This window comes from Erpetoichthys calabaricus, chromosome 10 (genome assembly GCF_900747795.2).
Source record: "Erpetoichthys calabaricus chromosome 10, fErpCal1.3, whole genome shotgun sequence".
NCBI lineage: Eukaryota > Metazoa > Chordata > Cladistia > Polypteriformes > Polypteridae > Erpetoichthys > Erpetoichthys calabaricus.
The window spans coordinates 14,497,944-14,524,168 of NC_041403.2; the positions used below are offsets into that span (position 1 = coordinate 14,497,944).

Consider the following 26,225-nt stretch of genomic DNA (forward strand, 5'->3'; position numbering starts at 1 on the left):
GATTACACTCATTCACAAAGATTTCCACTCTCCCAGGAGCTGACGGGGCACTTGAAGTGTCACAAACAGTGCGAGAAGAGAGGACGCTGCCCGAAACTGCGAAGCTCTCGACATTCTGCGCCCCCCAGCGTCCACTTTGTTCTCACGACCCCTCGCCGCTAAAGGCAGTCTCGTCTTTTCACATTGTTTACAGCTCGGCACAGTTAAAAAGTAGAAAGACGCAAAGCTGTTTTCCTCATCTCTTCTACTATCAAGTACTGTCAACTAAAAAAAAGTTTCAATTTGGCAGTTTCCGCGACAGTCATGTGGACGAATAAATAAAACTTCTCTGTCAGAACGCGCCTGGCAGTGGACGGCTCAGCGCTGTAGTCCAGAGAGGAGGGCTGGGAGAAGATGACGCGGGGCGCACACAAATAATAACAATTCGTAAAGACGATATAAAAATGCCGTCCACAAACGAAGTGATTAGTTCCTGTATTATAATATGTTCTGTGGTCATAGGTAATTTCCATATCACGTTGTAACAATTCGTCTCGAGCGCTAACATGAGACGATTGCTACCACTAATCTGTCCTAGGTGACGGTAGATGATAAAAGGATAGGCCAGTATCACACCCCAAAACATTTCCCATATACCCATTATTCTACACAAAACAGTCCCTTAATACCAATGCATTTATAGCCCACAAAAACTATAGTCAATATCTATCATCACATTACATAAAATAAACAACAAAAAAATACAATCCCTTACACATGAACCCCCCCACCCTAAATAACCCTTATATTGCAGCGCCACAAATATATACATATATATATATATATATATATATATATATATACACAATAACAATATTCATTCCCCCAGTTCCCCTTCCAGAGATGATAAATAGATCCACAGTTGTCCACTGTTCTGCCCCGCAACTGCCTGCAGGCCAAACGAGGAGTCCTGAAAATTGCAGACTACTAGCACAATCACCTCTTCGTCATAAAAGACATACAGTCAGTCTTGCGCCATGATACAATATAATAAGTCCTTTGAAATAGCTCTCCCGAGTCCGTAGGAATTAGCGGAACGTTCGATTCCCCAATCAAAAGAAGACCTTCCACCTTCTGAGAGGACTGTAGGAGCTCCTAGACTTTCTTACATGGCCCATGCAGTAGCTGATCTGTTTTTTTTTTTTAATTATCCGATGCTGTTTTTTCTTTTTCCTCCTCTTCTTCTTCTCTCTTTAAAATGGCGTGCTTTATGCAAATCACTCCCCAAAAAAAACAGTAAAACCGGAAGTTTCACCTCTGGGGCACCGCTGTCAATCTCTGGATGTAAGAATGTTCCCCACAACACCCGATCGACAGCAGAAAACATATTATCTTTATGTGGCAGTGCTACAACGTGGTCATACGTAATTTCCGTTTCATACGTAATTGGGCAGGAGGAGGAGTATAGAAACCTCATCAAGGACTGATGGTGCGACTTAAACCACCTACAACTGAACACCAGCAAAACCAAGGAACTGGTGGTGGATTTTAGGAGACCCAGGCCCCTCATGGACCCCGTGATCATCAGAGGTGACTGTGTGCAGAGGGTGCAGACCTATAAATACCTGGGAGTGCAGCTGGACGATAAATTGGACTGGACTGCCAATACTGATGCTCTGTGTAAGAAAGGACAGAGCCGACTATACTTCCTTAGAAGACTGGCATCCTTCAACATCTGCAGTAAGATGCTGCAGATGTTCTATCAGATGGTTGTGGCGAGTGCCCTCTTCTACGCAGTGGTGTGCTGGGGAGGCAGCATTAAGAAGAAGGATGCCTCACGCCTGGACAAACTGGTGAGGAAGGCAGGCTCTATTGTTGGCATAGAGCTGGACGGTTTGACATCCGTAGCAGAGCAACGGGCACTCAGCAGGCTCCTATCAATTATGGAGAATCCACTACATCCATTAAACAGTGTCATCTCCAGACAGAGGAGCAGTTTCAGCGACAGACTGCTGTCACCGTCCTGCTCCACTGACAGACTGAGAAGATCATTCCTCCCCCAAACTATGCGACTCTTCAATTCCACCAGAGGGGGTAAACGTTGAACATTATTCAAGTTATTGTCTGTTTTTTTACCTGCATTTTTTTATTACTCTTTAATTTAATATTTTTTGCTGCTGGAGTATGTGAATTTCCCCCTGGGATTAATAAAGTATCTATCTATCTATCTATCTATCTATCTATCTATCTATCTATCTATCTATCTATCTATCTATCTAATTTCCATATCAGGTGGTCATACATAATTTCCGTTTCATGCGTAATTTCCATATCACGTGGCCATACGTAATTTCCGTTTCATACATAATTTCCATATCAAATGGTCATACATAATTTCCGTTTCATACGTAATTTCCATATCACGTGGCCATACGTAATTTCCGTTTCATATGTAATTTCCATATTGCGTGGTCATACGTAATTTCCGTTTCATACGTAATTTCCATATCACGTGGCCATACGTAATTTCCATTTCATACGTAATTTCCATATCATGTGGCCATACGTAATTTCCATTTCATATGTAATTCCATATCGCGTGGTCATACGTAATTTCCGTTTCATACGTAATTTCCATATCACGTGGCCATACATAATTTCCATTTCATACGTAATTTCCATATCGCGTGGCCATACGTAATTTCTGTTTCATACATAATTCCATATTGCATGGTCATACGTAATTTCCGTTTCATACGTAATTTCCATATCACGTGGTCATACATAATTTCCGTTTCATACGTAATTTCCATATCATGTGGCCATACATAATTTCCATTTCATATGTAATTCCATATCGCGTGGCCATACGTAATTTCTGATTCATACGTAATTTCCATATCACGTGGCCATATGTAATTTCCGTTTCATACGTAATTTCCATATCATGTGGCCATACGTAATTTCCATTTCATATGTAATTCCATATCGCATGGTCATACGTAATTTCCGTTTCATACATAATTTCCATATCACATCGCCATACGTAATTTCCATTTCATATGTAATTTCCATATCACGTGGCCATACGTAATTTCCGTTTCATACGTAATTTCCATATCGCGTGGCCATACATAATTTCTGTTTCATACGTAATTCCATATCGCGTGGTCATACGTAATTTCCGTTTCATACGTAATTTCCATATCACGTGGCAATACGTAATTTCCATTTCATACGTAATTTCTATATCATGTGGCCATACGTAATTTCCATTTCATATGTAATTCCATATCGCGTGGTCATACGTAATTTCTGTTTCATACGTAATTCCATATCGCGTGGTCATACGTAATTTCCGTTTCATACGTAATTTCCATATCGCGTGGCCATACATAATTTCTGTTTCATACGTAATTCCATATCGCGTGGTCATACGTAATTTCCGTTTCATACGTAATTTCCATATCACGTGGCCATACGTAATTTCCATTTCATACGTAATTTCCATATCATGTGGTCATACATAATTCCATATCGCATGGTCATACGTAATTTCCGTTTCATACATAATTTACATATCACGTGGCCATACGTAATTTCCATTTCATACATAATTCCATATCATGTGGCCATACGTAATTTCCATTTCAAACGCGAAAAGAATTTTATATATATAGATATTTGCACAGAGCACACTTCTTACACAGGCGTACCTAATAAAGTGGCCGGTGAGTGAATGATAATGTGCTTATTTACTGTATGGAGCACCTTTTCCTAATTATATACTCTTCTGTATTTGGATGCTGTTAGCGATTTTTATTTACTTTTTTAGCCCACAATAACCTGCAATCTTGTGACACTCCTAAGCACTGCCATTAAAGCGTTTTTTAAGTGAGTTACTCTGAGATAAGACTAGCAGACCCCAGACAGGCCAATTAATCAGTCTAAGCCCACACAGATAACGGCCTTGTTCTTCCTTATCTTAATAAAAAATATGGATTTTTGGATCAGCAACGGTAGTGTTTGAACTCAGCGCCTCTTATCAATTCTGTCCTCATAATAACAAAGTCGGACTCAATTAACTTGGATTATCAGCACCAGAAGAGGCCAAAAAAAGTTGTGTTTTAGGACGGCCCTGAACATCACATTTAAAAGTTGGTCTTGAAAATCCTAAGAGGCTCGACCAGGTCAAGACCTCGAATTTACAAAGTCACAAACTTCGTGCTTAAGTCAGTTAAAATCAAATAAATAAACCATCATGGTGGCCGGCCACACACAGGATGGGCTGCTGGTGATGCCAGTTATAAGACATTGTGGCCATGTTCAGAGCCCAAGCCCTCTTCCTGTGTACTGCTTGCCAAAGTCTCCTCCTGTCTGTTGCTATGCAACACTAATTAGACAGGAGTCACATGATAGAAGGGGTGGGGCCAATAAAAGAGGAGGTGCTTGGCTCGTGGCTTTTGTTAAGCATTGTGAATGGTGAAGGGCATTTCGATTCACTTGGCTGAGTCGATTCTGTCAAACTACCTGATTTACCGATTTGTTAGGTACGCCTGTTCAACTGCTCGTTAACGCCAATCTCTAATCAGCCAATCACACGGCAGCAACTCAATGCATTTCGGCCAGTAGACCTGCTGAAGTTCAAACTGAGCATCAAAGGGGACTGAAGTGACTCTGAATGTACCATGGTGGTAAGTGCCAGGCGGGCTGCTCGGAGTGTTTCACAAACTGATGACCTGCTGGGATTTTCACACACCACCATCTCTCTTTTCTGAAAAAGGGGAAAACATCCAGTGCCTTGTTGATGCCAGAGGTGAGAAGTGAATGGCCAGACTGGTAGAAAGGCGACAGGAACTCAAATAAGCACTCGTTACACCCGAGGTGTGCAGAAGAGCATCAAAAATCTTAACAACCTCAGATATGCTGATGACACAACCCTGACGGCCGAAAGTGAAGAAGAAATTGTAAAAGAAGAGAGCGCAAAAGCTGGCTTGTTGCTTAACATCCAAAAAACTAAGACCATGTCATCTACAGCCGTGGCCAAAAGTGAGCCAAGTGTTGGCGTTCACAAAGTCTGCTGCTTCGGTGTTTTTAGACCTTCATGTCAGATGTTTCTCTGGTGTAACTGAAGTAGAATTTCAAGCAGTTCAGAAGTTTCAGAAGTCCATATCTGCAGTGTTGGCCCTTCTTTCTTTTTCAAGATCTCTGCAATTTTCCCTGGCAGGCTGGCAGTCCACGTCTGATGGCATTCTTTCATAATCAGTGCCTGGAGTTTGTCAGAATTTGGGGGTTTTTGTTTGTCCACCCGCCTCCTAACCACAAGTTCTCAATGGGATTGAAGGTCTGGGGAGTTTCCTGGCCATGGACCCCAAATGTCGATGTTTTGTTCCCTGAGCCACTTAGTTGTCACTTTTGCCTTGTGGCCCGGTGCTCCATCATTGTGGGTCACCAAACCGTTCTTGGATGGTGGGGGAGAAGTCGCTCTCGGAGGATATTTTGGTCCCATTCTCTAGTCACAAAGTACTGACTTCAGGGTCTGAATACTTCAGAGAATTTTTTCACTTTTATTCAATTTGAGTATCTGTCATCATGTTGTCATTATGGGCTAACTGAGTGCAGACTGATGGGCAAAAAATATCCAGTCTATCCATCTCTCTATCTATAAAATCCAACGTCTGTCTGTCCATCCGCTTTTCACTACTTCACGGATTTAGATTGGGGTTTTTTTTCTAGAATTTGCTGGAACATTCCAGTTGATTTTGCAACTTCTCTCATCGCTCTAAGTATCTGAGTGATTTATTCGCGTGAGTCCAAGGGAGAGGCTGTGGGCCGAGGGGAGGGGGACAGGACCTTAGGGGTAGGGAGCCAGGTGGCGGGGTCCTCCTGACTCACACGCCAGCCTCCGCTCGAGTCGCTCTATGTCTCGCCACGTGTTGGAGCGCACCTTGCCTCCGCTTAGCTAGCGATACCGGTTTGTTCAGCAGACATGATCGTCTACAGATTGTTAAGGAGTAACGTTTGACGTTTTTAAAAGACAGAGATCAGAGCTACGTGTTGTTTTAGAGGGGAGCTGCTCATTGGCAGAGATATCACAGCCATGCAGGGGACACTCACCCATCAGACCTGAACGCGATCAGATAGAGTGCCAACGTCTGTCAATTTTTAAAGTTTGTCCTGTTTCATCACAGCTGCGAGGGACAGCTAGTTTAAAATAAAATCGAAACACCATGAAGAGCTGAGAAAGTGAGGGGGTCTCAGTTCTTTAGAAATCCACTGTACCCTCCACATGGACAAGGACCAGGTGCGGGTTTGAACCCAAAACCCATCACCATTTTTCCTTATAACTGTTGTGACCAGTAGGGGGCACTGCAACACCCCAAAGCTCCAGACACAAGTCCCGGGTTCACACCAATGGTTTATTACAAAATATTATCTCGACAAAAGGCTTATTCTTAACAGTGGCAAACACAACTCTTTTCTTCTTTCACTCTTCTCCTCCACACCCCCCCAGGTGAGCTTTGCCCTTCTTCCTCCCGACTCCAACTCACCTGGGGGAAGGCAGAGAGACTCCTTTTATCCAAGACCCGGGAGTACTTCCAGTGCTGAGGGTACGTGTCGTTGGAAGTGCTTCCTGCTCAATCCGAACTCCCTGAATGTTGGGATCATAAACCCCTGCAGCACCCAACAGTGCTGTTCCACAGCACTACAATTCCCAGCATGCCCCACAGGTGTCACAGCACTACAATTCCCAGCATGCCCCACAGGTGTCACAGCACTACAATTCCCAGCATGCCCCACAGCACTACAATTCCCAGCATGCCCCACCGGTGTCACAGCACTACAATTCCCAGCATGCCCCACCGGTGTCACAGCACTACAATTCCCAGCATGCCCCACAGGTGCCACAGCGGTACAATTCCCAGCATGCCCCACAGGTGTCACAGCACTACAATTCCCAGCTTGCCCCACAGGTGTCACAGCACTACAATTCCCAGCATGCCCCACAGGTGCCACTGCACTACAATTCCCAGCATGCCCCAAAGGTGTCCATTTGGGTAGCAAAGCCCAGAGATGCTGGGCTGAGTTGTCTGCCTGCCATGAGGTAAAGTCATCTCTGATGGAAGATCGCAGGAATCATCAGGTAGAGGGGTCCTTTCATCGGATTGGCTGGCCCATCGCTCTGGAATGGCCAATAGGGGGAGGCAGCTTGATGGCCAAGGTCTCCAGTGTAGCGAGTGCCTCTTAAGTTGGATGAGGAGCTCGGCACACACAAAAATCTCCTACTCTTAGGAAAAATAATTCTATTAGGAACGTAAACCGACAGAACCTTAGCCCCAATTTGATGTCCTCAGCTGGAGTTGTCTTTTGTGAATTTATACAAAGGAAATAATCACCCCAACAATTCTTTAAACAATAAAAAAAAAATAATATATATTATAAATCAGGGCAGCACGGTGGCGCAGTGGTAGCAGTTAGGAGACCTGAGGTTCGCTTCCCGTGTCCTCCCTGCATGGAGTTTGCATGTTCTCCCCGTGTCTGCGTGGGTTTCCTCCCACAGTCCAAAGACATGCAGGTTAGGTGGATTGGCGATCCTAAATTGGCCCTAGTGTGTGTTTGGGGTGTGTGTGTGTGTGTGTGTGTGTGTCCTGCGGTGGGTTGGCACCCTGCCCGGGATTGTTTCCTGCCTTGTGCCCTGTGTTGGCTGGGATTGGCTCCAGCAGACCCCCGTGACCCTGTGTTCAGATTCAGCAGGTTGGATAATGGATGGATGGATGGATATTATAAATCAAACACAACAATAAACACCCTTTAAACAAGCCTTATAAAATCTATAACTATTCAAACCCTAAATAATATGCCACCCCCTTAAACACTCTATAATATATTCCCCAGAATACGGCGCAACAGCAAAGAAAGCAAGGAAAAGAAACAGAAAAATATCCTATTTATCAACAGCCCAAATATATTGACATGTACTTAAAGCTATATTACATCTATATACAAATATAAATTAGACACACACACACACACACACGTTCCCCAGTCCCTTTTATATTAACTTTGTTTTAAAAGTCAATCTTCACACGGCCTGGGAAGACTGCAGTGAATCCAGCGACCCATCCTGATGTGTGCCGCTGACACGTTTACTGAACTTATATATAAAATGAAGCGATCTCACCGGCCTGGCGACAGTTCCTTTGTTGAAGGATGAAGTCCGTCTCACCCGGGTGTCTCAGCGTTAGCGTCCATCCATGGCCGACGCCCGCGCCATAACAGCCAAGTAAAGCCGTGAGCTCCGAAGGTCCTTCGAGGGTTAGCCGTGCACCCCACCGTCCTTATTACGGAGTCTCACTTGCTTTACTGCTGGCTTCTTCTTTTCATTCGCCTTCCCAGCTCCTTATTTCAACAGCCTCCCTTCCTTCTCTTCCCCCTTTTTAAAATACGCGCCTCCTTGCCTTTTTAAAGTCAGTTCCCCTTACGTCACACCACAGTACGTTTTAGCAAGGACCCACAGGTGTAGTTTGGCCCCCTGCTCCCCTTAAAGAGAGATCTCACAGTAAGTTAATTCCTTGGACATAACCTCTAAAAGGCAGCAAGCGGCAGAAACAGTTCACAAGCACACATGAAATATGTGAGAACCGTTACAGCAGGACTCCAAGCAAATCCAAATCCTATTCTGTGATATCATCTACTGTGGGAATCTGCTGTGGACTTGAAATATTTTTATTGCACGGAGGATTTGTTCTGTTCTGTGTGTTGTATTGTATTGACCCCCTTTCTTTTTGACACCCTGGGTCTCTCTCTGAACTGCCTTTCCGGAGGTTTCTTCCATTTCTTTCCCTACTATGGTTTTTTTTTTGTCTTCTTAGAGAGTCAGGGCTGGGGGGCTGGGGGGGGGGGGGTATCTGTCAAAAGGCAGGGCCTGTTAGAACCCATTGCAGCCCTCCTTGTGTGATTTTGGGCTATGCCAGCGGTTCTCAAACCGTGGGGCGCGAATGTTGCCATATGTGGCGTAATTTCGCTATTCGCTATGGTGTATTGGCACCAAAAAATGTAGGAATAAATTTTATTAGGGTTTTACAAAAACATTGGGGGGGGGGGGGGGGGGCGCGATTAAAACTGGTATGAAAACTCGGGTCGCAAATACTTAAAGGTTGAGAAACGCTGGGCTATACAATAATAAATTGCATTGCATTGTATGCTGCCATCTATGGGGGGAGTCCCCCCCCCTCCCCGATTGTTCCATGATGTTGTCCTTCCAGCTAATCTCATGGCAGAGACAGAAAGTCTCCTGCCTTCTCTTTCTCCTGGCCCCGCAGTCAGGTAATGGACTGGGACCCATCTTGGCAGGGATGCCAGTCTGTGCCGTGCCAAGTGAGGTGACCTGCCCGGGACCACCACCATCACGTCATGCTTTCGTTTTTGTGGCCCCTCTCAAAGTGAACACCACAGCAAGTCACCTATCTCTGTGTGTGTGTGTGTACCTTGTGAGGTCTCACCGTCTGCCATCCCTCCTGATAAAGATGGCGGTGAGTTGGCGTTCCGGAGATGAACGCTCCATCGTCAGGGTGAATTGCATCCAAATGCCTGCCTTTCAGCACCTTAAAAGCTAATAATTTCCCTCATTTGGAGCCATAAAGTAGAGCCATTTATCACGAGTGGGGGGTGTCGGGGGGGGGGGGGCGCAGCACGCATTGTCTCAATTGGCGCTGCCTGTCATCTGTCGGCCTCGTTAAGCCCATCACTGAGATCCGGGGGTATTGAGGCAGATAATTGCCCCCAGACTGCGTCTGTTATAACATAATAATAGACTGCGCTGACCGATTTGTCAGGTGTTTCCATTAAAGCGTCCTCGTCTCTCTCTTTTTAATAACGCAGCCATTAAATTGTGTTTGCGTGGCTCCGTGAACGGCACGTCTCATGCATCCCAAAGCCTGAAATGTGCTTTTATTATTTTCGGCAGATGGCATTAATATGCATTGCTTCTCGCCTGCCGGAGGGCTGCCAGTCTTCATTATCACCCTCTGCTGGTGACGTCTGAAATTCCTGGCTAGGGTACTGTGCTGCGTGGTCAGAGACGGGACCCCCTTATCTAAATTCGGCCCAGGAGCGGGTCAGCACGGGCAGTGGATGTGACTGTGATGTGATAAAATGTTTGTAATGTCAGTGACTGTCACCGCAGTCACCCTTGGGTGTCCCACAATGCTGCTGTGCCACTCCTCACCATTAAACCGGCAGACATGGCGTCTCACTCTTTGCGCAATTTCTGTTTGTTTCTTTTTTGCTTCTGTCGGTGTCTTGAGGTCCCCACCAGCAGTCATGGCACCTGAACTTCAGGATAGGCCATCCAACCTGAAGCTAAGCCAGGATCTTGGATAGGAGACCACCTAGGAAAAGCTTGGGCTGTGGCTGGAGAGGCCAACAGGGGGGCCGCTTACCCCGTGTATGGATCCCAATGTTGTAACTAAATGGCACCGTCCTTCAGGTGAGACGTAAAACTGAGGTCCTGACTCTCTATGGTCACTAAAGGTCTCTAAGTACATCGTTGGTAAAGTCCAGGCTAAATGGCCCCCCATGGCGTAGTCGGTATGGCCCCCTAAACATCTCCTGTCTCTGATTGTCTCTCTCTCTCAGCCCTTCTCCGCTTGATAATGTGTGGTGAACGTTCTGCCAGAAAATGGCTGCCGTCGCCTCATCAGGGTGGATGCTGCACGCTGGTGGTGGCTGAAGTGGCTCCCCACTCCCTGTGTAAAGCGCTTGATTACTGAGGATTTGTTTCTTTGAATCTTACATGTTAAACTTCAATAAAAATGTGGTCACTCAGTAAAAGACCAAGCACATACAGATCAGACCTGCCATATTTGTTATTAATGGAGAGGCCCAAAACACAAAAGACAGTCCTGTAATTCTCCAGTATGCCCATTAGAGGGGGCTATACCATCAAACCCTGGCTAGATATAAAGGGCAGACACAGAATGTTTATAACATAAATGATATAGTCTTCCAAAATGCTCTCCAGCAACCATGAAGCTCTGTGGGGCACAGAAGTCAAAAGCGGTTGCCCCCAAACAATGCAGACAAACAGTGCAATGCCAACAAAGTGCCAGTCCGGTAGAGAGAAGCAGAGCGGCGGGTCAGAAAGTCGAGCGACATCACAAGAAGCACATCAAACAAAACACAAGTAAACTCACCGACTCCAAGGGCAGGGGTCTTCACGCACAGTCCTGGAGGGCTGCACGTATTCACCTCAACCGGTCTCTTAATTAGACCCCATGCTGATAAAGAAGTAAAAGATTAGATGAGTTAAACGTTATTAGTCCCGGTTGAATTTAGATGTGTGCAGCAGCAGAAACATCAAAAACAAATTACAGACTCAGAGGACAGATAATACAATCAATCAATCAATCAATCAATCATGTATGTTGTGCAGAAACTGAAACTAATTACAATCAACATTAAGTCTGAGGCATCAGAATGAAACATTGAATTCCCTCATCAGAAAAGACCCCCAGAGGGGCTTCTTAGCACACCATGGAGGTAGGCTCACTGAAGCTAGCCATTATAATGCTGGAGTGGTCTGGAGACCACCGTGAAGGAATTGTGCTTAAAAGTGGGTGGGATCAGCCGAGTGTCACGTTTCTAAACCAATCCGATGCTTCGAGAAGGCGGAGCTCAGAGTAAGGGGGTGGTGATTTTGAACTGTAAAGATCAGAGGGGGTCTCATTAACCTGCTTCTCATGACTAGGAAGTGTCCACAGTCTCCTAAAAAGACCCTACTGTATGTCACGTGTGCAGAGAGCACATTACACGTGTTAAAAATAAGCACAACCTGTTCTAAAAATGAGCATAACCTGAGGCAAGGGAGAAACCTTCCTGTAGCCTCAGCTTGTACACGGCCATTCGATGGCATCAGCGGACCCCCCGCTCTTTATATAGCACCCTTTATTGTCAGTAACCTGCGCTCTCTTTCTCACTCTGTATCGCCCTCTAGTGGCCTCACTTGATTCCTGATACTTTGTATGTTCCCCACCCTTCCCAGTCTCCTTGTAGTTTGCACCAGTCTGCCGAGTTGATGTTCTCTTAATCCTTGAATCTCTCTCCTCATTCTCTATATAGCGCCTTTCCACTTTGTACGCAGTATATTTCAGTAACCTGCTCTCTCTTTCTCATTCTCACTCTTTGCTTTGGTATTTTGCCCTGTGATGTCCTGTAGTTTTATTGTATATAGTGCCAGTCTGTCAAGTTGATGCTCTCTCAATCCTTTAACACTTTACACCCCTCTTGTTCTCTATATAGTGCCTTTCCACTTTGCATGCAGTCTGTTTCAGTAACCTGCTCTCTCTTTCTCATTCTCGCTCTTTATTGCCCTCTAGTGACGGCACCCTCTATATACAGTAGCCATGTGTTTCCTGATGCTTCACCTATTGCCCTGTGGTGTTCCCACCCTTCCAGTCTCCTTTGGTTTCATAATATACACTACCAGTCTGCCAAGTTGATGCCCTCTTGATTCTTTAGTACCTTACCCCACCCACATTCTCTAAATAGCGCCTTTCCACTTCATTTACAGTTTATTTCAGTAACCTGCCCTCTCTTTGTCGTTCCCCCTCTAGTGACTTCACTTGATTTCTGATACTTTGCCTGGTGCCCTGTGATGCCCCTCACTGTTCCCAGTCCCATGAAGCTTCATTATATACAGCACCAGTCTGCCAAGTTGATGCTTTCTTGATCCTTTAATACTTCACCCCTTACTGTCTATATAGCGCCTTTCCACTTTGTATACAGTCTGTTACAGTAACCTGCTCTCTCTTTCTCATTCTCACTCTTTATCACCCTCCAGTGACTGCACCCTGTTTATAGCCATGGGATTTCTCACACTTTGTATTTTCAACTGTGGCATTCCCCCCCCTTTTCCAGTCCCCTATAATTTCATTATATACAACACCAGTCTGTCAAGCTAATTTTCTCTCAGTCCTTTAATAGTGTAGCCCACCATTATTCTCTATATAGTGCCTTTCAACTTTATATATATATATATATATATATATATATATATATATATATATATATATATATATATATATATATTTATATTCTCACCCTGTATCGCCCTCTAGTGACCTCACTTGATTCCTGATTCTTTGCATGGTGCCCTTTGATGCTCCCCACCGTTCCCGTTCCCTTATAATTTCATTATATTCAGCACCAGTATGCCCAGTTGATTTTCTGTCGATTCTTTAATTACCCCACCCTGGTTCTCTATATAGCGCCTTTTCATTTTGTACAGTATACAATCTGTTTCGGTAATTTGCTCTCTCTCATTCTCACTCTTTATCGCCCCCTAGTGACCGCACCTTGTTTATAGCCCTAAGATCTCTCATACTTTGAGATTGCCTTGTGGTGTTCCCCCCCACTGTTCCCAGTTCCCTGTAATTTCATTATATTCAGCACCAGTATGCCCAGTTGATTTTCTGTCAATCCTTTATATTACCCCACCCTGGTTCTCTATATAGCGCCTTTCAATTTCATATGCAGTGTATTACAGTAACCCGCTGTCACTTTCTCATACTCTATGTCACCCTCTAGTGACCCCACTTGATTCCTGATTCTTTGCCTGGTGCCCTGTCATGCCCCCCACTGTTCCCAGTCCCCTGTAATTTAATTATATACAGCACCAGTCTGTCAAGGTAATTTTCTCTTAATCCTTTAATACTGTACCCCACCATTGTTCTCTATATAGTGCCTTTCCACTTTATATATATTTATATTCTCACTCTCTATGTCACCCTCTAGTGACCCCACTTGATTCCTGATTCTTTGCCTGGTGCCCTGTCATGCCCCCCACTGTTTCCAGTGCCCTGTAATTTCATTACATTCAGCACCAGTATGCCCAGTTGATTTTCTGACGATTCTTTAATTACCCCACCCTGGTTCTCTATATAGTGCCTTTCAATTTCATGTATGGTATATTTCAAATAACCTGCTCTCTCTTTCTCTCTATCGCCCACCAGTAACCCCACTTGATTCCTGATTCTTTGCCTGGTGCCCTGTCATGCCCCCCACTGTTTCCAGTGCCCTGTAATTTCATTACATTCAGCACCAGTATGCCCAGTTGATTTTCTGACGATTCTTTAATTACCCCACCCTGGTTCTCTATATAGTGCCTTTCAATTTCATGTATGGTATATTTCAAATAACCTGCTCTCTCTTTCTCTCTATCGCCCACCAGTAACCCCACTTGATTCCTGATTCTTTGCCTGGAGCCCTGTCATGCCCCCCACTGTTCCCAGTCTGTCAGCTTGATGTTTTCTTTCTTTTTCTCTCTCCCCTACAAGGCTGTAAATTTCTCGTTTTCAGTTTTCATTTTCTAGGGTATGTGCTTCAGTGGTCTGCCTGCTCTGCCCGCCTCGCTGAGCCTCATGTTCACACAGTATAGCTCCCTGTAATTACCCCAGTGATGCCCACACTTTGTTCAGTGCCCATGTTGCCCGTTGTCTTCTTTCTCGTACTCCCAGCATATAAAGTGCCTGCTCATGTCATCGACTGTCTCGCCCGGCCTTCTCCTGCTATGCCCCTTCCCCATCTCTTTTTCTTCCTGTAGCCCCTTCTTTCCACTCCTTAGTATCAGTCACACTAATCTACCCTGTCTTGTCTCTATCGGTGGTGGTCTCACCCCATATATATCTGCTCTCTCTCACTCTGTGCCCATCTTGGTGACCTCTCCTTTTCCCCCCACCATCCTTTTCTTCCCAGTTTCTGTTTCCTCGCCCGTCTGTGCCCAGGGCCTGTATTGCACCTTCTAACGCAGTGCCCTGTCTGGATGGTGAGAGGTGCTCAGGATGTCCTACTGATGGTCATGCCATGTTTTAGCATACGGTCCGGGTATCTCGGGCAGCCTAATAGCCTGCCAGTAGGCACACAGCATGCATAGATTAGCGCCCAGCTTCTTCATCTGGTGGTGGTGATTATTAATTATGGGCTGCCATCCCAGAGGAGCCACCTGGGAAACAAGCAAGTGTGGTTTGAGCTCCCTGGGTTGTATGCAGCGAAAATAAAAGACCTGACGTGATCAAAAACAACATGAGCAGGCGTGCGGTCAGAGTGGTCTTCCTTGGCGCGTACTTCTCTTTTGACCACAGGCTTGACGTGGCCTGGCAGACCCCCACAAGTCCGCTTTACAGCTGGCATAGCCTCAAGTGCCAGAGACGCTAATCCCTGACCCTCTTCTCTTTGTGCAGATTTAAATGAGTGCTCCCAGAACAATGGCGGCTGCAGCCACCTGTGCACAGACCTGAAGATCGGCTACAAGTGCGAGTGCCCCTCGGGGTACAAACTGCTGGACAAGAAGACGTGCGGAGGTAACCGGCAGGGCGTCCTCGGCTCTTTGTAGGGGTGAATTTGAGCAAATGTCAACTGACGGATATGAAATGTGCCTTTCAGACATCGATGAGTGCGAGAATCCGGACGCCTGCAGCCAAATCTGCATCAACTACAAAGGAGACTTCAAGTGTGAGTGCTACGAAGGCTACGAGATGGACGCCGTCACCAAGACCTGCAAGGCAGTGGGTAAGACCCCTACACTCGCCCAGGCTGGGCCTTCAGTCAGTCAGCACGTGGGGCGCTCTACATGATGGGGTCCTGGACTGAGGGGCTTAGGGCACTTGAGGAGGGGGTCCTATAACTCCATGTCACTGGTGAAATGACACAGTCAGCCCTGGTGAGGTTTATGCCAACGAGAAAGCCAAAGTCGGTCAAAAAGTGCTGACACAACACAACGACAGTCATGCGTGATAGAGAGATAAGGCACTATATGATAGATAGATAGATAGATAGATAGATAGATAGATAGATAGATAGATAGATAGATAGATAGATAGATAGATAGATAGATAGATAGATAGATAGATAGATAGATAGATAGAAAGGGGCTATATAAATGGCACTATAAAATAAAATAAGAGTCCGACACCCCGTGAAGCACTTCTTCTTCTTCTTTCGGCTGGTCCCGTTAGGGGTTGCCACAGCGGATCATCTTCTTCCATATCTCTATATCCTCTGCATCTTGTTCTGTCACACCCATCACCTGCATGTCCTCTCTCACCACATCCATAAACCTTCTCTTAGGCCTTCCTCTTTTCCTCTTCCCTGGCAGCTCTATCCTTAGCATCCTTCTCCCAATATACCCAGCATCTCTCCTCTGCACATGTCCAAACCAACACAATCTCGCCTCTCTGACTTTGTCACCCAACTGTCCCATCTGAGCTGACCCTCTAATGTCCTCATTTCTAATCCTGTCCATCCTCGTCACACCCAATGCAAATCTTAGCATCTTTAACTCTGCCACCTCCAGCTCTGTCTCCTGCTTTCTGGTCAGTGTCACCGTCTCCAGCCCATATAACATAGCTGGTCTCACTACCGTCCTGTAGACCTTCTCTTTCACTCTTGCTGATATCCATCTGTCACAAATCACTCCTGACACTCTTCTCCACCCATTCCACCCTGCCTGCACTCTCTTCTTCACTTCTCTTCCACAATCCCCGTTACTCTGTACTGTTGATCCCAAGTATTTTCCACCTTCGCCAACTCTACTCCCAGCATCCTCACCATTCCACTGACCTCCCTTTCATTACACACATGTATTCTGTCTTGTTCCTACTGACCTTCACTCCTCTCCTCTCTAGAGTATATCTCCACTTCTCCAGGGTCTCCTCCACCTGCTCCCTACTATCACTACAGATCACAATGTCATCAGCAAACATCACAGTCCACGGGGACTCCTGTCTAATCTCGTCTGTCAACCTGTCCATCATCATTGCAAATAAGAAAGGGTTCAGAGCCGATCCCTGATGTAATCACACCTCCATCACTCCTACTGCAGACCTCACCACTGTCACACTTCCCTCATACATATCCTGTACAACTCTTATGTTCTTCTCCCCCACTACCGACTTCCTCATACAATACCACAGCTCCTCTCGAGGCACCCTGTCATATGCTTTCTCCAGGTCCACAAAGACACAACACAACTCCTTCTGGCCTTCTCTAAACTTCTCCATCAACATCCTCAGAGCAAACATCACATCTGTGGTGCTCTTTCCTGTCATGATACCACACTGCTGCTCACTAATCATCACCTCACTTCTTAACCGAGTAACTTAACTACTCTTTCCCATAACTTCATGCTGTGGCTTATCAATTTTATCCCCCTGTAGTTACTGCAGTCCTGCACATCCCCCTTATTCTTAAATATCAGCACCAGTACACTTCTTCTCCACTCCTCAGGCATCCTCTCACTTTCCAAGATTCCATTAAACAATCATGTTAAAAACTTCACTGCCATCTCTCCTAAACACCTCCATGCTTCCACAGGTATGTCATCTGGACCAACGGCTTTTCCATTCTTCATCCTCTTCCTCACTGTCCTTACTTCCTCCTTGCTAATCCATTGCACTTCCTGATTCACTATCTCCACATCATCCAACCTCTTCTCTCTCTCATTCTCTTCATTCATCAGCCCCTCATAGTCCTCTTTCCATCTTCTCAACACACCCTCTCATTTGTATGTTCCCGTGAGGCACTATAAAGGCGTATCATCTTAGGAGCCCCTGCCACATTTCTGCACACACTTCTGCTGAACGATTCTTTGACGGTCCTCAGCACTTTATAATGGCTCTCAGGTTTGTCTTCATTCTCTCAGTATGGAGGACTCGTGCGGGTGCTAAAGTAAGTGGGCCCTTCATCGAGAGGATGCAGTGGGTCAGGGCCAGAGTAGTAACAGCAAACAGAACTCACCAATCAGACTGAAGATCTGCAGCGAGGTGTTAAGGTGGAGCACAAAAATGATTGACAGCAAGTCACTCAGCGATCCCCCCTCCGAGTTTCACATCATGGAGGGGGGAGACGTTTGCACACAGCTGCCCAGCTGCTGTTGGAAAGGCACCGGGAGAAGAACAAGATGATCCCCATGGTGTTCCTTGACTTGGAGAAGGCATTTGAGAAGGTACCTCATGACCTTATCTGGTGTGCCCAATGATCACATGACATCCCTGAAGCCCACGTTGATTGGGTCAAGCCACTATACAGCCATGTTAGCAGTGTCGTCCGGTGTCCAGCGGGAGTTTCAACACCTTTCGCAATCAATGTTGGAGTCCACCAAGGATTCACCCTCTCGCCTCTCCTGTTCGTCTTATGCATGGACGTGGTAACCGCTGATCTCCAAACACCACACCCATAGTCGCTCCTCTACACTGACGACATGTTCCTTGAAGATGAAGACCGTGAAGATCTGGTGCAGCTAACACAGCAGTGGAAGACTCCCTTGGATGCCAATGGTATGCGGCTTAACATCAAGAAAACTGAGTACCTGGAGTGTGGCCCGCAGACCAACGGCACCATCGGTGTTGGCGGCGAAGACCTGAAGAAGGTTGCTGACTTCAAGTATCTCGGCTCGGTCATCAGCAGTGACGGCAACCTGCTCCCTGACGTCCATGCAAGGATCAACGCTGCATTGTCACCGGAGTCCTCTGCGACCGCCACATGCCAGACCGTCTTAAGTCCAAGATATACAAAATGGTGGTGCGCCCAATTGCCTTCTGTGGCTCAGAGTGCTGGACAACTACTGCAAAGCACAAACGGGCCCTTAGTGTGATGGAAACAGGGTGCTGCGGTGGTGCCTTGGACCATGTCATGAACACCGACGTCCGGAAATGGATGGGTGTTGCACCATTAATGGGAAAGATGCGTGAGGCAAGGCTACAATGGCATGGGCATGTCGCCCACGGTGATGAGAATTCAGTGACCTGATCCCCCAAGGCAGACACCCGCGAGGGAGACCGAAGAAACGTTGGATGGAGCAGATCAAGGAGGACATGAAAATCGCTGGTGTTGCCCCGGAGGACGCCCAGGATCGATGCAAATGGAGGAGATGCTGCAGACAAGCGGACCCTGCGATCGCGTGGGACTAACGCTAGGAAGAAGAAGCAGAAGTGAGGGAAAAAGGATTGGATGCTCGTCAGTCTGGTCAAGTTTATAGAGCGATTTTGGAAATGTTGAGATGGCATAAGTGGCACCAGTGAAGGGTATTTAAATCGATGTCAGCCCCTTGATAGACATGAGTAGATATGATAGTAAATTTCGCCCAGGGCTTTGAGGAGAACAATAAAAAGGTAAAAGGGAATCTTCCTGATATATATAGCGCCTTTCACACAAATCCCAATCATAATGACAACTTTACAAAGCAAAATTAAAAAAATAAAACATCTGGCGCCTGGCCCTTTACCTGGCATCCTGACCAGATTAAGCAAATTCAAGGATGAATGGCTAGAGAATTTGAGATACCTGCACCCTCGTTACCTGTGGCGCCTTTCACTGTGCATTCTCGGTCGTTGGGTGTGGATGCCTCTTTATTGTGAATCTGGGATTCTTTTCCAGGGAAGAGCCCTTACTTGATGTTCATAAACCGCCATGAAATCCGGAAGATTGACCTGATCAAGAAGGACTACACGCAGATTGTGCCCATGCTGAAGAACGCTGTGGCTCTGGACGTGGACGTGGCCTCCAATAAATTGTACTGGTGTGACTTGTTTCACCACAGAATATACAGGTAAGGACAATAGCCGTTAGACCCACCACGTGAGCTGTGGGGGCCGCCGAGTCCTCAGTCCCATTTCAACACTCGTACATTAAAAGCTTCTTCGGACGCTTAAGTAAAGACGCATAAGTAAAGGTAATTTATTTGGCGAAGATGCCATGGGAGCTCACTTCACTCTTAATTCAGAGATCAGAGCGCACGTCCCATCAGTAGCACAAACAGCACCCCTTCATTTGTACCCTGCTGACTTCAAGGTGCGCACCCCCCTGGTGTACGGACCGTGCGTTACTTTCATAAATGATGCCCAGCAGTTAACAGTGCCCACTCAGTATGTTCAGAGTTTGACAAGCAGTGGGGGGTGTTGTTCCCCCTCAGCGTCTGGAACATGCACCCCTTCAGTAGCACAAACGGCGCCCCTTTGTGTGTATACAGCGCACCCCTTTTTTTTTTTACTTTAATAAATGGTGCCCAGTGGGTAACAGCGCCCACTCGGTATCATCAGAGAACTGGGATGAGGGAGTTTAGTCCCCCCTCCCTCTAAGCTGTGCCCAAGCGTGGCACCGAGTTGTTCTTCCCTCATTACATTTTTATTAAACTAAAGTAGGCCCAGCTGTGACGACTCCTAAATTGTTGCTGCTGATGACTTCTATCCACTGAGCTGGCAGGGGAGACGGAGCAGCTGTCAGACATTATCCAGATTTTCTCTTCTCTTTTTCTCGCTCTCATTATGACTTTTTTGTTGTATTTTATGAGTTGGTGCTTTTAGTGCCATTAATCAGCGCCTAAACGATGTTGGCATCCCCTGGGCACACATGTTCAAACCAGGGACGAGTACCCATTTGAAGGAGTGCTTCAATGGAGTGTGCCTGGTCCTCTGCTGCCCCCTAGCTCATCAAGAAGGGAATGTGCCACTGGTGCACCGAGCAGGCCCATCGCCACAGCAAGGGTTTGTTATGGTGAGGTGTCTGCCGTGGTGTCACTCGTCTTCAAGAACCAGTCAAGGGGGACAAATGGAGATGACCTGGGAGTAGGAGCTGCATTAGAAAAAAAAACAGTTTTAGGGTGCTATAACAAGATGACCGGTAATTATAAAATGAAAACGGGCAAGACATGGACTGGCAGGTCCTCACGAGGAGTGGAGTTTGGTGTGCAGATGATGGAGACGATTGGAAGGTCGGATTTGTGGTGGTGTATCACGGTTGAGTCAGGCTCCGCCTCTGACCCCGCCCTGTTGACCTTATTAGTTTCTGTTATTCAGGCACAGGAAGCAAAGGGTTATGGGGAGGGGAACCTTTTTTTTGTTTGTGCTCCAACACGTGGCGAGAGGTAGAGAGGTGGTGCGTGATTGAGGAGGGCCCCTAAAACACACGTAGTTCTGATCTCTGTCTCTCAAAAACGTCAAATGTTACTCCTTAACAATCTCTAGATGATGATGTCTGCTGAACAAACAGTTATCGCTAGCTAAGTGGAGACAAGGTGCGCTCCAACACGTGGCGAGTGGTACAACAACTCAAGCAGAGGCTGACGTGCGAGTGAGGAGGGCCCCTAAAACACACATAGTTCTGATCTCCGGCTCTTAAAAACATCAAACGTTACTCTTTAACAATCTCTAGATGATGATGTCTGCTGAACAAACTCGTATCGCTAGCTATGAGAAGGCGAGGTGCGCTCCAACACGTGGCGAGATGTAGAGCAACTCAAGCAGAGGCTGGTGCATGAGTGAGGAGGACCCCTAAAACACACATAGTTCTGATCTCTGGCTCTTAAAAACGTCAAACATTACTCCTTAACAATCTCTAGATGATGATGTCTGCTGAACAAACAGGTATCGTTAGCTAAGTGGAGACAAGATGCGCTCCAACACATGGCGAGAGGTAGAGAGGTGGTGCGTGATTGAGGAGGGCCCCTAAAACACACGTAGTTCTGATCTCTGTCTCTCAAAAACGTCAAACATTACTCCTTAACAATCTCTAGATGATGATGTCTGCTGAACAAACTGATATCGCTAGCTATGAGGAGGCGAGGTGCGCTCCAACACGTGGCGAGAGGTAGAGAGGTGGTGCGTGATTGAGGAGGGCCCCTAAAACACACATAGTTCTGATCTCCGGCTCTTAAAAACATCAAACGTTACTCTTTAACAATCTCTAGATGATGATGTCTGCTGAACAAACTCGTATCGCTAGCTATGAGAAGGCGAGGTGCGCTCCAACACGTGGCGAGATGTAGAGCAACTCAAGCAGAGGCTGGTGCATGAGTGAGGAGGACCCCTAAAACACACATAGTTCTGATCTCTGGCTCTTAAAAACGTCAAACGTTACACTTTAACAATCTCTAGATGATGATGTCTGCTGAACAAACAGGTATCGTTAGCTAAGTGGAGACAAGATGCGCTCCAACACATGGCGAGAGGTAGAGAGGTGGTGCGTGATTGAGGAGGGCCCCTAAAACACACGTAGTTCTGATCTCTGTCTCTCAAAAACGTCAAACGTTACTCCTTAACAATCTCTAGATGATGATGTCTGCTGAACAAACTGATATCGCTAGCTATGAGGAGGCGAGGTGCGCTCCAACACGTGGCGAGAGGTAAAGAGGTGGTGCGTGATTGAGGAGGGCTCCGCCCCCAGCTCCCTACACCTGAGGTCCCGCCTCCCCCTCCCCTCGGCCCGCAGCCAGTTTCACGGATTCACATGAATGAAACAGTGCAGCAACCGAACTGTGATACTTAGTGGGATGAGAGAAGTCGCAGAAGCAACTGGAATGTTCAAGAAAATTCTAGATAAAAAACCCAATCTAAATCTGTTAAGTAGTTCTCTTGTGAAAAGTGGACAGACATACAGACAGACAGACGTTGGATTTTATATATATATAGATATGCAGTTGTGGTCAACATTACTGGCACCCTTACAAATTATAAACCAACTACAAATGCAACTAAGTGCTGGCTGTGGACAAGTACGGATTACACTCATTAGTAAATACCGAACGGGTGCACATCTAAATACAGATCTGTTAAAACACACAGAGAACAAGGTAGAGACTGATTTAACGTAAATGGAAACCAACGACATCTGTCCATTAATTAATTGTTGAACGATGGCAAGTTGACAATGGAGGAGATTAAAATTGTAAAAGAGAAACTTAAAAATGAAGTGATAGTCCTGGAGACCTCGGCCAAACTGCCGCCTACCTGCTCCTGGGTTTTCTACAGTGGAGTCTGTACTGACCAACCAATCAGATGAGAGAATCTTTCCAGGTGATTATTCCAGCACTCCTTTATCTGAGATGAGTTTTAAAAAGAGCGCAGCCTGGCAGGACAGGGATGGCACCAAGTGAAATGGAATAGTGGGGGACTATCAAATATCGTAGTATGCACAGCTAATCAGCAGCTCTAGTCAGGGTGTGCTGAACTGAATCTGTGAGTCTTTATTAGCCGAGACTGAAGGAGGACCTCTTGTAGTAGCAGGCAGACCATTCTATAGCTTTGGGGTCCTGTAACTAAAAGCTCGAACTCCCACTTCTTATTTTATTAATTCTTGGAATCTTAAGTGGACCTCCATCTTGAGATTTCATTGTGGACTCCACTCTGGTTTGTAGGCAATAAGAAGTTCAGACAAGTAAGCCAGACCTCGGCCATTTAAGGCTTCATATGCTAAAAGGAGGATTTTGAAATCTGCCCTAAACTTAACCGGGAGCAGGTGTAAGGACGTGAGGACAGGGGTTACATGTTTGTATTTCCTGGTTTGTGTAGTAATTCTTGGTAATTGAGAACTAATTGGAGATATACCAACGTTATAGCATTATAATATTGTGATAGTATCTTTAAAGGTATACAGAGAAGTGTAAGCATGGCGTTTCATACAGATGTGCTCGAGGGATGTGAAGGTATGTGACGGTGTGGGTCGGCTCCATACTACCGGGTCCTTCCAGGAGGCTCACGTAACCAAGGAATGAGCCAAGCAAATGAAGACACACATACAGCAGCAAGGGGTAGGCGTGAACGGGATCCTGTACTTTGATTTAAAACCTTCAAACAGAAAAGTCCAAAGATGCAGGGCATGAAAACTTCCATAAACAAATAATCCAATGAAAAGAACTGGTAGTCAGGGTTAAAATCAATCAAATAAACATTTCATTAAGACTGAGGTTAAAACTTCCAGGCAGGAAACAGTTCTTTTAAAAAATCCCGGTGCGTCCCTTTATTTTGCCGTCTCTCCCCTTATCCTAACCAGACCGTGCAGGAGGAGAAGACATCCAACCGACAGTCACGGCAATCTTTCCACGTGTCGGGGTCCCTGCTGTCACATGTCTCCCCAACCCAAACCCGGGCTCCGGTCCCTATTGTCCATGGCTCCAATAAGGCTCCCACTCCGAAGCTTGTCAACTCCCACCGCCTTCCTGGACTTAAGCGGCGAGTCGCACCATCCAGCACCCCTCAACCGCTCAGCCAGGGCATAATAATAGGAGACGTCAGACAGGCGAGCGTCCCTTCTGCCTGCGAGGGGTCTGGTCCACCTGTGTTCCTTATTCCTCATCGTTGCATTCTACATATTGGACATCCTACACACGCACTCTGGATGTACGACGACAGACAACATCAAACCTGTTTGTGTTTTTTGGGGAGGTTGAGCTGCAGACCGGCTGGACTGGGTTGCTGGGTATGTCACACTGCACGACCGTCACAGGAGTGTAGCTGAGGCTGAACCCAACTCGCTAAAATTACGCCTGCCACTGAAAAGTCGTGTAATGTGGCGTGGCTTTAACACGCACAGTAATTCAGGACGGAATGGCAGTCGGGGTTAAGTGAAGCATTTTGGGGGTCTGGCTTTGTTTCTGTCCACAGAACGTTTCAATTCCTTTTCACACTCTGTGATAAATGGCTGAATTTAAAATGCCCCACTTTTAGCGAACTGAGCCTTCTCGAGTCTGTGAAACTGGGACACGGCGAGCCACTACTAATGGAGATCTCAGAGGATCTCAGTAGCCGGCCTGGCATGGCGGGATATTTTTCTATTTTTGCTTTGTCCTGGGAGCCCCCCCCCCCCCTCCCCATTCTGGCTCACTTGCCTGGCAGCGCCACCCAGTGTGAGTTTCTCCTCTGAACTCTTTGAACTTCAATGCATTTCTTTTTCATTCCATTTTTCTTCAATCTTCACCCTGGCCTTTCGGGTTTCCTCTTTTCTAGCGCCTACATCAACAAAGCGAGCGAGGCGTCCCACCAGATCACCATCATCGACAGCCACCTCCATTCTCCCGAAGGCCTGGCCATGGACTGGGTGCACAAGAACCTCTATTGGACCGACTCGGGGAACAAAAGCATCTCGGTGGCCACCACGGACGGGATGAAAAGGAAGACGCTCATCGACAGCGAGCTCGGCGAACCCCGTGGAATCGCCTTGGACCCCCGGGAAGGGTGAGTAATCTGCCTTACTAATAATCCATGTTAAGGGGTCAACTCGGAGATGTGCGGCTGGATGATGGGACTCTCTGTCAGTCAGACTAGCAGTTTGTGAGAGTCGAGGACTGTGTGCGCAGCACTGGAGGGCACCACATGAACGGGCACTCTGCCCACCTCTGACTTAATGGGTCAGGCCGGGAGGAACAGACTGAGAGCTGCTTGGCTTGAAGTGCAGTATGGGTAGAGAAAGAGCTGGTAGTCGCTTTGGGAGGCGGGGCCAGAGACCCAGGGCGGGGCTTCTAAGCCCTTGTAAATGACAGGCTTGTTTTTCCTCTCGTCATGAGTTTCGATTGACTATCGTTTTTTTTTTTTTTTGCCCCCTTGTCCACCTCTTTCAGTTGTTCTCGGTTGCTCAGCATTCATGTATTTGTTTAACACGAGTAACACCGATTTCTGGCAGCTGCCTTTGAGCTGAGCCCTGGACTGCATTGATTAAACTCACAGCTCACTGGCTCCTTGATTCCTACGTGTTCATTAGCCGCCCTATGAACCGAAAGTCAAAGGTCACTTGTCGGTACTTCACGCCAGACGGAAACGTAAAACAACAATGATGACTTGCCGTTCCCAAGGGAATTCCCAATGCAATGGGAGAAGCCGAATTTCAGTTTAAGACCAAGTAGCCACCATGGCTCAAAATGAAAAGCTCATACAAAGCTTCATATTCGATACGAGCAGAAATACCTGGCGTTGCCCAGGAGGAAAATGAAGTGTGTTTTTTTTTTAAATTGTTTGAGAAAAATGTAATTTAAGGTTAGGCGTTAGGGTAGGGGACAGGTTAGGGTTAGGGTTTTTAAAAAAAAAAAACAACTTTATAAATAAAAATAAATGAACAAACAATGAAGACTCAGTAATGTGCTTGTATTGTTTACTGAAGTGTCTTATTGTATACATCCATCCATCCATTTTCCAACCCGCTGAATCCGAACACAGGGTCACGGAGGTCTGCTGGAGCCAATCCCAGCCAACACAGGGCACAAGGCAGGAACCAATCCTGGGCAGGGTGCCAACCCACCGCATAGATGGCCTATTTTAATCAAAATATAATCACGGAATACGTTCAAAGTAGTGCAGAAACGATGGGAAGAGTGAAGTCTTTTTTAAGGTCTTTGACAGATTAAGTTTTGTTTTGTGGTGTGGTAATAAGTTTTTACGTGCAGAATTTTTGACAACATAAAAAAAGTCAATTAAATTAATATTATT

At 46.3% G+C, this 26,225-nt stretch overlaps 1 protein-coding gene across 1 annotated transcript in view; it reads left to right on the forward strand.

Annotated features, from left to right (window-relative positions):
- The window catches only part of lrp8 (low density lipoprotein receptor-related protein 8, apolipoprotein e receptor), a 485,237-nt gene that overhangs the window by 399,930 nt on the left and 59,082 nt on the right, over window positions 1–26,225 (forward strand). The window contains exons 8-11 of the mRNA XM_051932703.1: window positions 15,219–15,338; window positions 15,421–15,546; window positions 19,411–19,582; window positions 24,753–24,980. Coding sequence (XP_051788663.1) covers window positions 15,219–15,338; window positions 15,421–15,546; window positions 19,411–19,582; window positions 24,753–24,980 — 646 coding nt within the window. The remainder of the gene's footprint in view (window positions 1–15,218; window positions 15,339–15,420; window positions 15,547–19,410; window positions 19,583–24,752; window positions 24,981–26,225) is intronic.